The sequence below is a fragment of the Saccoglossus kowalevskii genome, chromosome 1, assembly GCF_978046115.1.
Source record: "Saccoglossus kowalevskii chromosome 1, keSacKowa6.1, whole genome shotgun sequence".
NCBI classification, from domain to species: Eukaryota; Metazoa; Hemichordata; class Enteropneusta; family Harrimaniidae; genus Saccoglossus; species Saccoglossus kowalevskii.
The window spans coordinates 1,480,571-1,494,099 of NC_140641.1; the positions used below are offsets into that span (position 1 = coordinate 1,480,571).

Here is a 13,529-nt window from a genome sequence, read left to right on the forward strand (position 1 = left end):
ACAATGATACAGACAAGGCAATTATTGACTTTGAAAATTTAATCACCTCCATTGCCGACAGAAGTCTAAAAAAAATCACCCCCAAAATAAAGAAAAAAAAGAAGAAAAAAAAGAAAAATTGGTTTGATCAAGATTGTTGGTCCATCAGAAAAGAGCTGAGAAGCCTTTCAAATTTGCTGGAAAAATTTCCCCAAAACCCAAATATACGTGGTCGTTTCTTCCAAACAAGAAAACTGTTCAAAAAAACCATCAAAGAGAAGAAAAAACAATAAAAAAGCTCTACTACTAAACCAACTTGAAACCTCAAAAGAAAACCCTTCTGAATTCTGGAAAACATTGCGTGAAATGAATAATGAAGAATCGCACAACGAGTGTAATAACAATATAAAACCAGTTGAATGGCTATCATATTTTAAAAAGTTATTTAATGCAAATTCCACATCCCACAGTGACGATTTAACTACTGAATTAAAGAACAAAGAAGAACACAAGGCTCTTAATTCTGACTTGAACGGTCCAATTCTAAAAGATGAAATTTTAAAAGGAATTAACCTATTGAAAAATAATAAAGCTTCGAGTCAAGATAAAATTTGCAATGAAATGCTAAAACACAGCCAAGCCAGCTTACTGAAAGCCATACATAAGCTTTTTAATATAATTTTTAATTCAAACCACTTTCCAGATTCTTGGAACCTCAGTTTTTTTATACCAATCCACAAATCCGGCTCCAAATCCAACCCATCTAACTATAGAGGCATTGCCATTTCTAGTTGCCTTGGCAAATTATTTACAAGCATTCTAAACATTAGACTAACCACATTCTTAGAAAAAAAGAACATACTATCAAACAAGCAATTCGGATTCCGAAAAGATCGACGCACAACAGACAATATCTTCATTCTTAAGACAATAATTAACAAATATCTTTATAATAACAGCACTGCCAATAACAAAGAAAATATTAAAATACAAAAAAATAATAGTAAAAATACAAATAAAATATATGAGTGCTTTGTTGACCTAAAAAAGGCCTTCGACAGTGTCTGGCATCAGGGGTTGTATATTAAATTGTTAAAACTTGGAATATCGGGTAAAATCTATAAAATTATAAAAAATATGTATAGTAAGGTAAAATATAAAGTTAAGAGCAAAGAAGGATTAACTGAACACTTCACTTCAAGGGTGGGAGTAAAACAGGGCTGTAACTTAAGCCCAACCCTATTCAACATCTTCATAAACGATTTACCTGATGTCCTTAATAAACCTAGATGTGACCCACCCAAACTACAAAACACACCTATTGACTGCATAATGTATGCTGACGATCTTGTAATTCGCTTACACCGTCATTTCGCAATTGAGGTATTTACTCGGAATATTTCAATATTTTGGCATCTCATTTTACGCCATCTATGGTTATTATGAGAAATCTTTTCACATACGAGACCAAAGCGAGACTACTCAGTTTCCATTTATTTTGTTCCTGAAATTACAACCAAAACAAACATTTTCAAGGTTTATTCGAAATGTTTCTTATTATATGATGTTCTTTTAGCACCCAAAGAAAGTAAGTTTAATTCATCTTCATCTAAACTGTGCAATAATTTACTGAAATGACAAATTAATGACTGTCATTCTCGTTTGTTTACAATACCATCATGATTACGAATGTCGTCACATTCACTCTTTGACTATACTCTCCGACTGACGACTTGATCGTTACATCCACGTACTTCACATGAAGAATTTCTAGTTCTTTTACCATGATTAAAAAACATTTAAACATATTAACACAGAATTCTCGCAATGTTTGCACTCCTAGTATACTTGTCTCGTTTCTCCTAACTGAATAACAATGCAGCAAATAGTGTCCGCTATTCCCTTTCTATCATATCCGGCTGCGTTACTAAATGAACGCCCTTTCACACAGACATCCCGTTCCTGGAAATGATCACCCGACCACCTTGACATTTCCCCCAAATCCTAATCCTGCCCCTCCAGTGCCTCTCTTTAATCGTAGCATGTGTAAATTCTGCAATATGGTGACGGAAGTCTATGTTAATCATTTCTACAGTTCGGAAAGAATAGTATACAATGTATAATTTTATCAGCAATTAGCTACCAGTGTATTGTATCACGTTTTTTCATTTGTATTTTTTTCTTTTTCACAGACAAGGCTCAAAATGCCAGCTTACAGTACGATACCATCATCTATTACTACATTATATATATTTGCTGTGGTAAATTTAGTGGCTTTATTCCATGTATCATGTGTGGATGCCGATATCATTGTGGTAAGTCTGCCACTTGTAGTTTTACATCATGGTTGATACAAGGACATAGTGGTCAACCATATATGTGCATGTCAATTTATTTTCTGATTTGATCAAATATAACCAGCCATTTTAATGCCAAAATTAAGTCAAATTCAGTCCTTGTGTGTCCATCGTCATTTCTTGGAGATGGCTTGACCGATTTTGCTGACACTTGTTACAAAGACAGAGTGACCACTGGTACAGATGCACATTGATTTATTTTTTCAAGGAATCAATTAATGAGCTCATTTGCATATTTAATTATTAATTTGAATTCTTGTTAATATCTTGTCAACTAATAGTCCAATTCAGACCAAACTTGGTAGAGACTTGATTTGTCAATATAAGATATATGCTGTGCAATATTGAGTTTAAATTTAATAAACGAGCTCATTTGCATATTTAACCCTTTTCCGGTCAAGTCGGTGAAAAAACGCCGTCAATATGGGTATGCTAGAATTTACCACTCCAGCTAGCTAACTGGTTAAGTCTTTGAAAAACGGCCTGCTATTTAGGTTGTTCAGACGGTCAAGCATTTATAATACGTTATACAGAACCTGATATTTTACACTTGCGAAATTATGGAGGGAGAGAATCTGTTTTTTGTTTTCGCCAAGTCAAATAAACTAACCGAGTAATAAAGAATGTAATTCTATACACTTGCCTGCTCATTTCACTATTTTACCATCACAACGCGACGTTTGCGACGACGTAAAAAAAAAGCGCCTTGACCACATTGAAAACTGCAGCTTATAATGGTATTTGAACGATGCGATTCACTATTATAATGGTAGTAACGTATTTTGACCAGCTTGGCAAATAGTCCCGGCACTTAGCATGAATAGCATGACGGATTCCAACGGCTGAGCTTGGAATGTAATGTCGGCAATCGCCAACGTAAAATGACCGGCACAGCTGGTGGGAAATATTCAAGTCCACATGATTTCACCGTCTGAGCTAGCATATGCAATTCTATGTGTATGCAAATTGTAACCAATCCGTGTTCGAAAAAATAACATATTTATTTACATAACAATAAATATTCCAATTGTCGGGAGATGCAGTCTTGTGGACATCTGGTCGTTCAGTATTAATATGGACGAAGAAAGAGATAAAGCCCAGACTCGTAGTGTGCCTCCTTTCTGACACATACGTTAATATGCCGTCCTTTACAGATAGGAAGTGTTTTATGAAGGCGAGAAGGAAACTGAAGAAAACGCGTCAATCGTGCAGTGGCACGGGGTGTGATAAGTTTGACATTGACACGACAGATTTTTCACCAGCAAAGTGTGGGAAAAGAAAGAAATCCAAAGCAAAGGAAACATTTGACGTCGTGAGTTACCAGCTGAACGTACCACGGACACCAGTGATAATAGTCCACTCAAGAAAAGGCGTAAAAAGAAAAAGAACAAACGCACGTCGGAGGCTGACTTCTCTGACAACGAACGTTCGATTACAGAAGAAAGCCGTTCTAAGGACTGCGAGGGCAAACTAGGGGGCAAACCAGGAGGCAAATGTCAATCAAAGACGAACCGTAAAGTGGTTGAATTGCCAGTTGCCTATGAAGCAAAATATCGACCTGGGGAGTACGCAACAAAACGTCGATGTCGCCAAAGAAATGGTACAAGAAAATGTATGCGATACAGAACAATCAACAGTTGCAATTTTCCCCGAAAAACAAACTATTAAAAAACGTGTTGTGTATGCACATGCATCGCCAATGGACACACGTGATGATGAACTTGTATTGGACGAAAAAATGGGTGAACTATGACACAAAATACCAGATGACTTCATAGTTGCAAATGACGATGATACAGATTCAGAAATCGATAAAGATTGTGCTGAGAATGGTGATTTTTTAGAGCAACGTTACCCATCTGTACTCGATAGCGACATTGAAATTGAATCTGACACAGAAATTGGTGCTACATTCCATTATGTTGCCTCTGTCACTGGTGAATGGAGAATGGCCATGGAGGAAGACGGCGATATGTTTACTCTTCCAGTTTTTGAACACAAACCTGGACCAACTTTCGAACTGCCTTCATATGCTCGTGAGGTGGAATATTTCTACAAATTTATCCCACCAGAACTGATAGAACTGGCTTCCACCGAGACTAATACATGTAAATACGCCAAATATCATTAAAAATACATTGCCAAAAAATTAAATGCCCGCTGGCGTAATACAAATTTCAGTGAAATGCAAGCATTCTTTGGTGTGATGATATGTATGGGTGTTGATCACAAATCAGCTATCAACAATTATTGGTCGAGTGACCCCTTTCTGCAGAATATGGGAATTGCATCAGTAATGACTCGGGCCAGATTTCAAATGCTAATGCGTTATTTTCATTTAGCTTATCCAGTAAATGACCCACGGCGGGATTCTGACATTGAACGTCGTCGTCAATGATCAGAGGCCGAACTGATTGATGAGGGTATGGTTAGATTCAAGGGACGGTCCAAGTTTAAGCAGAGATTGTCCCACAAACCCGACCGTGATGGCCTCAAAATATGGCCGGTGTGCGACTCGACAACGTCTTACATTGCAAACTTATATAAAACTACAAATGAGGGAAGAAGGAAAGAAACTGGGACAATCAAGAAGACCACATACCGGAAAACAACTGATTGGTGGAATTCAAAAGTCCATAAGAGAAGTTGGCTCTCTTCCAAGTAACACGTCATTTATTCATAGTGAAAACATGGATTTGCACGAAATATGCAGACTACCCGGGCGACAAAAATCGTGTAAGCAGTGTAGCAAGGACGGAAGAAAAACAGTGAGTAAAGTTCACCTTCATGTGGGCGAATGTTTCGCTGCTTTTCATCACAACATGGCACTGAAGGGAAAATGCACCGTAGGAACACAAACACGAAGTACGAAAGAGCAACCCTCGACATCAGGCAAACGCATGGGAGCAGCCCGCCGGGGTGGTCGACTAAAAAAGGCGTACAACAAATAAATTTAGGACTTATTACAGCGTCACGGATTGTACAATAGTTTGAGTTGGTGAAAATATGTTATCGTTAATTTAGTTTCATGCTCACTTGGTATTTATATGTTTTAATGTTGGGATAGTTTATCGGGTCTAGTCGGTGGATATACATTTCTGCACGAGTATATATACACGGCAAGTCCATGCAGTTATGTTCTCGCTAGTCGTTTTATTTCGAGTCATTAAATGTACGTTGAAATATTCAGTTAGTTAATCGGGTCATGTCGGTGAATATACGTTGCCGTGTGAAGGTAACCCTGATCAAGTCGCTGCAGTTACATTCTCGTTCGTTTTAGTTTCAGTTTGAGTCGTTAAATATACTTTGTAATTGTGGGTTTACTCGTACAATCAAGTTGGTTAATATACTTTAGAGCTTGAATATAACATCAGTCAAGTCATGGAAAGTACATTGTAGTTCAAGTCATTGAATATACATTGCAATTTGAAATGTACGCTGACAGGTCGAGTATGTCAAACAGGTTTTCCCTCCATACATGTCCCAAATATCCCCATACATTTTTTTTCTTCTTACTTTGAACTTGCATTCATGTACTTGCTTGTAATGTGTTTTCAATTAAGCAATATTTATTTCAATGTTTAACACGTGTTTATTGAGACTGTACAAAGGGCAAACCATCGTTACTTAATGACAGTAAAAAATGCGTATTGAAATAAAACGGTGATTTTTTTATACGAGAAATTGTTGTCCATGGTGGTAATGAAGTGTGTATCTGAACAGATTGCAAAAAAATGTGAAAACTGAGGTCGATACAGTCTGTTAACTATGGCCTATTTTTGCAAAAATGTCTGGCAGGATAGCATGCACAGATGCTGGCTACTGGAGTGCATTGAATCATGACCGTTTTTCACCGACTTAACCTGATAGCCTGAAACTCCCCTGACCGGAAAAGTGTTAGTGAGTTTTGAATTTTTTTGAAATTTTTTGAACTATCGGATTCTGCCGTATTTTCACCCAGGGCCGTTAAACGGCAGTTTGGGTTTTTCCGTAGTTTTTTAAGGTGTTATTTTAATCTTTTCTGATGCCTAAAAAGTTGTGACGTAGTCATTGACGCCTATTCAAGAGTATTGATGTTTATTGCGACTAGCGTGAATGGGTAAGCTTCGTTTCGACAATGAGCTATTATCGCTGTAAACAATGTTAAATTATTCTTCAAATGCTTAGTTTATCTTTTGAAAAAACTAATTTTTCATTGGTTAATTATCGATTTTACCTGTCAGGTCAAAGAACACCATCCCAGGTCAAAACATGGCCGATATTCATTTCTACAGCATAGAGCGCTGAAAATGTGATCGAAATCATTCGCTTACAATGAAATAAGTTGAAATTTATATGCATTTCATAAAAATTCAACAAATTTATTTTTGCACGTTATTATAATCATTACTAGTTAATAATCAACAATTGTGAAACCCAGCATGACCAGATTGCGCTACCGCGATCATTTGCTACTAAGCAATGCAGTTGGGTTCATTTTTATTTGAAATGTTTTTAGCTCCGCTGTCGACTTTGTCGAGCGGAGCTTATCTTACGAGTGATTGTCCGTTGTTGTTGGTCGTCGTCGTTCGTGTCAATGTTTTACTTTTTCGACTTCTACTTGAAAACTACAAGCCTGAATGTTTTGATACTTGGTGTATATGTACCTTGGGTAGATTTCTCTTAGGTTTCTTCATTTCATGATGATATCTTCAATTCTCAGCGGAGCTGTTCATATTACTGATTGTCGTCGTCGTCAACTTTACAATTTCAACTTCTTCTTCGAAACCACAAGTCAGAATGTTGTCAAATTTGGTATGCAAGTACCTTGGATGGTTCTTTCTCAGATTTGTCAAAATCTTGAATGTTTGGTGAATATTTTTGTCATTTTTGGTAAAAGTGATATTTTCGACTTCTTGTAAAAAAACGCAAGTCCAATTGCTTTGATATTACATATATAGGTACTACATGTGGACCTCTCTCAGTTTGTTCATTTTGTAATGATATCTTTAAATCTCTAATTTTGGTGAATATTTTTGTCATTTTTGGTAAAAAGTGATATTTTCAAGTTTTTGTTAAAAACCGCAAGTCTGATTGCTTTAATATTACATATATAGGTACTACATGTGGGCCTCTTACAGATTTGTTAATTTCGTGGTGATATCTTTAATTATCTAATTTTGATGATTATTTTTGGTGAAAAGTGATATTTTTGAATTCCTGTTAAAAACAGCAAGAGTCATTGCTTTGATACTGTACATATTGTTCATTTTCTAATGATATCTTCTGTTCTTTAATTGCAATGTGCATTGCTAACAGCGGAGCTATCTCAGCCGACAGGCTGCTTGTTAGAGCATACTTTCGTTGCAAATAAAATAAAACATGTAGGTCATGTTATACAATTACTTGTTTTTTCTTGTTTTTCAGATATCACCTTTAAATAAGACCAAAGTTTATGCAGATATGCCATCTAACTTTGGGTTTGCTCTGCCACCATCAGGGTTATCGGTGAGTCACTAAATATTGTACTCAACTGTCACAACTTTTAGTTGTCGTTTCTGGTTGAAACTAGGACCCCGTTCTTTGTCTGTGTTTCCCAGAAGTTTTTTAGATATCTATGAAACTTAGCATGTTGATGAAGATTAATGTAGTGCATTCTGTCTGCCAATTCATGAAGAACACTTTTGCATCCAGAGCATATTGATTTCTAATCTCAAATAATCGGATTTATGTTGGATATATTGCATTAAATCAGACTCCAAACCAAATTAATTTTTTTGTTTTTATAAGACATTTCTAGTGGTATTATAAACTTCAGTACTGTTGATTGCGTTGTTTTTACATTGTGCTACTCAAATATCAGAACAACATTTTTGTTTAAAATGTATTAATGAGATTAAATTACCTTTAAATTAAAGTAGCTTTAAATTTAGATATAAATCAGTTTCAAAGGCACACCTACATATATTTAAAGCCTGACCTAGAAAGATTTGGAGCTACTATAAGAGTCAATGACCTAGTTAAGTTATCAGGTCACTGTGCCTGACTGGTAATTTACCGCTTACCTCTTTGGTAAAATTATATTTTCGACTTATCCTTGAAAACTGCTTGTCCAATTGCTTTGATATTGTATATGTAGGTGTATCAGGTGGACCTCTGTCAGATTTGTTGATTTTGTGACAATATCTTCAATTCGCTAATTATGATGAATAATTTTGGCATTTTTGGTAAAAAATTATATTTTCGACTTCTTGTCCAATTTCTAAGTCTTTGATATTGTATATCGTAATCCTTCTAACAACTCGACTCCTCTATCAATTAGGCCACCTAATTTTGTCTGCAGAAATATTTTTAGATCCGCTGTCGACTTTGTCGAGTGGAGCTTATCATATGAGTTATTGTCCGTCTGCGTCCGTCGTCCATCGGCGTCCGGCGACGTCCATGTCAATGTTTTACTTTTTCGACGTCTTCTTGAAAACTACAAGCCTGATTTCTTTGATACTTGGTGTATATGTACCTGGGGTAGACCTCTCTTAGATTTGTTCATTTCATGATGGTATCTTCAATTCTCTAATTTTGATGAATATTTATGTAATTTTTGGTAAAAAGTGATATTTTTGACTTCTTGTTGAAAACCGCAAGTGTAATTGCTTTGACATTACATATATAGGTACTACATGTGGACATCTCTCAGATTTGTTCATTTTGTGATGATATCTTTAATTCTCTAATTTTAGTGAATATTTTTGTAATTTTTGGTAAAAAGTGATATTTTCGACTTCTTATTAAAAACCGCAACCGTTTACAATCCCTAATATTGCTAAATCGCCAGTTGTGAACTTTATCAGGATTCCCGTATGAAGTTACACATCATTCTAGCAAGGAAAAATATTGATTACTTTTATGCACTTCCGGTCCGGTTACACTGGAATATTCACTTTTGAGATTTTTGGTATGTGTTGGTTCTTGGATATTTCAGCTTCATCGTCCTGTACTTCATTTAGTAATTCAAACTTCTCAGATTGTGTAAAAATAGAGAGTTTCCTGATTTCAATATCGAAACCACCTTGGCTTAATTATTTGCTGGGGGACAGCCGCTTACATGTAGGTATGTGTTCTGTAATTTGCAGCGCATAAACCTAAAATTCACAGGAATTTGACAATCCATATATTGCTAAATCGCCAGTTGTGAACTTCATCAGGATTTCCGTATGAAGTTACACATCATTCTAGCAAGGAAAAATATTGATATCTTTTGTACAGGTTATATAAAAATATGAAATAATTAATATTTTAATAAATAATAATGAAATATGTACACATATGCCAAGCAAGTTTATAAACCTATAAACGAATATTTTGTAAATAACACTGACCGTGAAATACGCCTTTGAGAAGTATTACTGATGAAATATTTTATGTTGCAATTTCTTTCAATTTGAATTAGTTGTATTGCAATGCATTAGTAATAATGTAAATATATATATATACATTCCTTTATTTCATTGATGAGACTGAGTTATGCAGTTTGTTACGTACTACAATTTATCTATATTGGAAAACGATCATGGGAATTATTAGTCCCCGTTCAGGCGCAGCCTGAAAAGGAGACTTTATAATTCAGGTTTTGTCAAATGTCCGTTTTCCATATTCCACATTCCATTTTCTGTCTCCAACATTTTCTCAGAAATTCTACAGCAGGTATCAGTTAAACTTGGCAGGTTGAACAAGTGTCTTCTGAGTATGCACATAATTTTTTTTCCAGATCTGAAAATCCCAAGTGGGTCTTTTTCACGATTTTCATCAAAAATTGCCTCTCCCGGCAACATTGACAGAACGTCTGCGCATGCTCAGAATAAATTAATTACTGTAAAATACTTTATTTTCACTTGCAACATTTTATTGCTTTTTTCGCTGAAGGAATGTTTCAGTTAAAATAAAATCCAGTGAATATACCCTTTTTTTTATATTTTACAGTCAACTTGTCAAAAATCAATGAAAATACAAAACAGTCAGAAAAAGTCTTTTCAGCGAATGATAATCCAGCTGAAATAAAATATTTTACAGTAGATTAGATCTGTGAGTAAGGCTGCTGTTATTACGGCACGTGATTTCTCCATTGCCTGCAATTTATTATAGTACTGTTTATACATGTATTCTGTTCCGCTCAGTGGTCTCATTCACTCGTTACTAGAAGAACTAGTAACCTTATTTGATTTCAAGAACTTCAAGAAGGCGACATAAGAGACGTGTTTGCAAAGGTAAGTTCTCCGGTTTCAGCAAAATTGAATGTATATTGGGGTACGATTGGTGTACATTCCGTGAAACGCGGATGTGAATATTATAATGGTTGCCAGCTACGAAACTAGTTTGTAAGTTGTATACCCTGTCAAATTATTGTACACGAAGGATTAATTCATGGGGACATAGTTTTCAAGTAAACCGTTATATGGTCTTTTGCTTGTGTCGCGATTTCCGAAATATCCACCACTCGGGGGGGGTGGGTGGGTTTGGGGGGTGGGGTGAAAATGTCCCTGTGTCGATCAACTTATTCAATATATAATAGTAGGTTGCCTATGATTATATTCTTATTTTTTATGTTGTGAGCATTAAACTGTTGTATTTGAATATTTTGCCGATCTCATGTGGTTCAACATGGCCGATGTACAGTGACAACACGTGTATGAACGGTCTGTTGAGTAGTCTGCAACGGACCATGAAATCGCTTGGCGTTTTTTTTGGCATTTTTTTAAGTTTTTTTTAATATTTTTGATATTTCATTCACTCCTGATGCCTAAAAGAGTCTAATTTATATTTTACATTAGTCATTGACACCTACATGTATCCAGGAGTATCATGTTTATTGTGAATAGCCTGAATGGGTAAGCTTCGTTTCCACAATGAGCTGTTATTTCTGTGAATAATGTTAAATTATTCTTTGAATGTTTATTTTTTGAAAACAACTAATTTTTTGATTAAAAGAAAATATCATGCCGTTTTCCCCGTCAAAATCAAAGCATAAAGATCTTGCCAGAACATCGGTAAATCTACTACCGCATTGCGTTTACCACAAGGTCACTGAACCGTCATTAACATATTTAAATGAGCCACGTGTAAATGGAAACATTGCGGATATCGTATCGCATCGACCATTTACATTCGACCGAAATCATTTGTTTACGATGAAACTAAGTTGAATATTATTTCCAATTCATAAAAATTCAAGGAATTAAATTTTTGTGCGTTATTATAATCATTACTGAATAATAATCAACAATTGCAATACTTCGAAAACAAATAAGTTATTCACTTGCAAAACACAGAATGACCAGATTGTGCTACCGTGATCATTTGCTACCGGTACTAACCACTAAGCAATGTATTCGTGTTTGTATTTATTCGAAACTTCTTTTAGAACATACTTTACTTTTCGTTATCAACAAGATTATATAAAAAATAGTGCATGTTACAGTATGTGAATTTTTTGGGGGTATTCAATTCCAACATTTCGCGATGCCTATGAACCAAAGGCCTTTCACTCTTCTCTGAGTGTGACACCTAAACCAGAGGTTTTATGGTGTATAAACTGGCACTAAATGAAAAGGCTGTTGAACCTTATTCAAATTTATACATGTAAGTACATGTTATTATGTATTTCATTGTTTGAACAGAATTATGATTTATATCAGTAATGACGTTTTCATCGAATATTAATTGTGCAATTGTTAAAATGCCTACCTACACATTTATTGTTTTTGTTTCTGTTGTAAAAAAAAAATTAAAAAATCATGCTTGATTAAAATTCAAAAAAAAAAAGATGTAGCCATGTAGCCCCTTCCTGTTATCTGTTTCCAACTTCTTCCAAAGTAAAACTGGCAAAGCCATGTAATTGCCATACAATCATCAACTTTGGAAAAATTTGTATGTTATTGAAAATCTTTATTTTGTTGTCTGTGAATTAATATAATATTTGAAATGGCGTAATGGTGCAAAATATTCTCAAACAATCGGTCTTCTGATGGCACTACACTGCACATTTGTGCACAGTCAGTATCCCAATGCGTGATCACAGCTTACTAAGTGATGATGGTGGTTGAAATGGAAAACTGTGAATGCATGTTTCGTTGCATCAAATAAATAATCCAATTTTATGATAGAAGCTTGCGATCTTGTGCCATACAGGGTAAAGTGATTGAGCAATAAAAATAGTGGTTTTATGTATCAGGTCATTGAATGTATCCAAAAACATGGTACCAATGATCTGAAATTTCACGAGTGCTCGCTGAAAGTTTATCAATCTTGCGTATTGTCTTGTTCTTTTTCAATCCTGCATTTCAGTTACTAGAATTTATACTAAAAAAAATAGCTTCTGTTTTTCTTCTAATAATTCGACCACTTTCAAAAACAAATATTTTTCCATGGTCGAAATGCTAGAAGAATACAAAATACTGTGATTGCATAGCGATACCTGTAGGGCCATTGTCAAATACATGTAGTTCGCCTGATCAACACAGCGTTATACATAGGGCTGATATTGAATCACAGAGAGTAAAATCTTGTGATACTAATCTCTAGAACCACTCAGATTGGTACATATGTCTTATGAACCCGCATGTGTATATCTTTGACTATACTCATTTTAAACTATTTTTTTTTTACAGCGGTGCTGTGAACTGCTTCAATTTCGCAAGGCAATTTTTTCTGGGTTCCTACAACATGGAGTGTCAGGGACTTTATTGAAACAATTATTGCTACTTCTCCATTGAAGGTTATGAGCTGACCATCCTTTACTTGATCTGAAAACATAGCTTTTACAATTGTTTAAATTAACAGATGTTGTTCTATGTGAATGAATACATTTTAAATAATAAACCTTACTGTGTTAATAACAAATTGTATTTGACAACATAAGAATGATTCAGATGCCCAGTGGTGATGTTGAAACAAGAAGTCAAGGTTCACTCAGATTTATGAATGCAGTTTCTTGAGCAAGTATACATGTATGACAAATAGTTTTGTTGCACTTGTGTACTCTGAGATTCTGAACATGGGTCAGTGAAAGTTTGTAGTTGTCAGTACAAAACTAGATTATGGGAAATCACTTTATGATGAGTTGTAACCACAAAGAGTACATATTTATTCACCTGTTTGCAGATGTTCCTTGTACTACTTTATAATCAAATAACGGGGACTGTGACATTTCATGTCTTGTTA

At 35.1% G+C, this 13,529-nt stretch overlaps 1 protein-coding gene across 1 annotated transcript in view; it reads left to right on the forward strand.

Moving 5' to 3' along the window:
* The first annotated feature begins 1,444 nt into the window (after positions 1-1,444).
* The window catches only part of LOC102802999 (E3 ubiquitin-protein ligase RNF13-like), a 37,090-nt gene continuing 25,005 nt past the window's right edge, over positions 1,445-13,529 (forward strand). Inside the window, exons 1-3 of the mRNA XM_085498299.1 lie at positions 1,445-1,567; positions 2,172-2,294; positions 7,743-7,823. Coding sequence (XP_085354425.1) covers positions 2,184-2,294; positions 7,743-7,823 — 192 coding nt within the window. The 5' untranslated portion in view covers positions 1,445-1,567; positions 2,172-2,183. The remainder of the gene's footprint in view (positions 1,568-2,171; positions 2,295-7,742; positions 7,824-13,529) is intronic.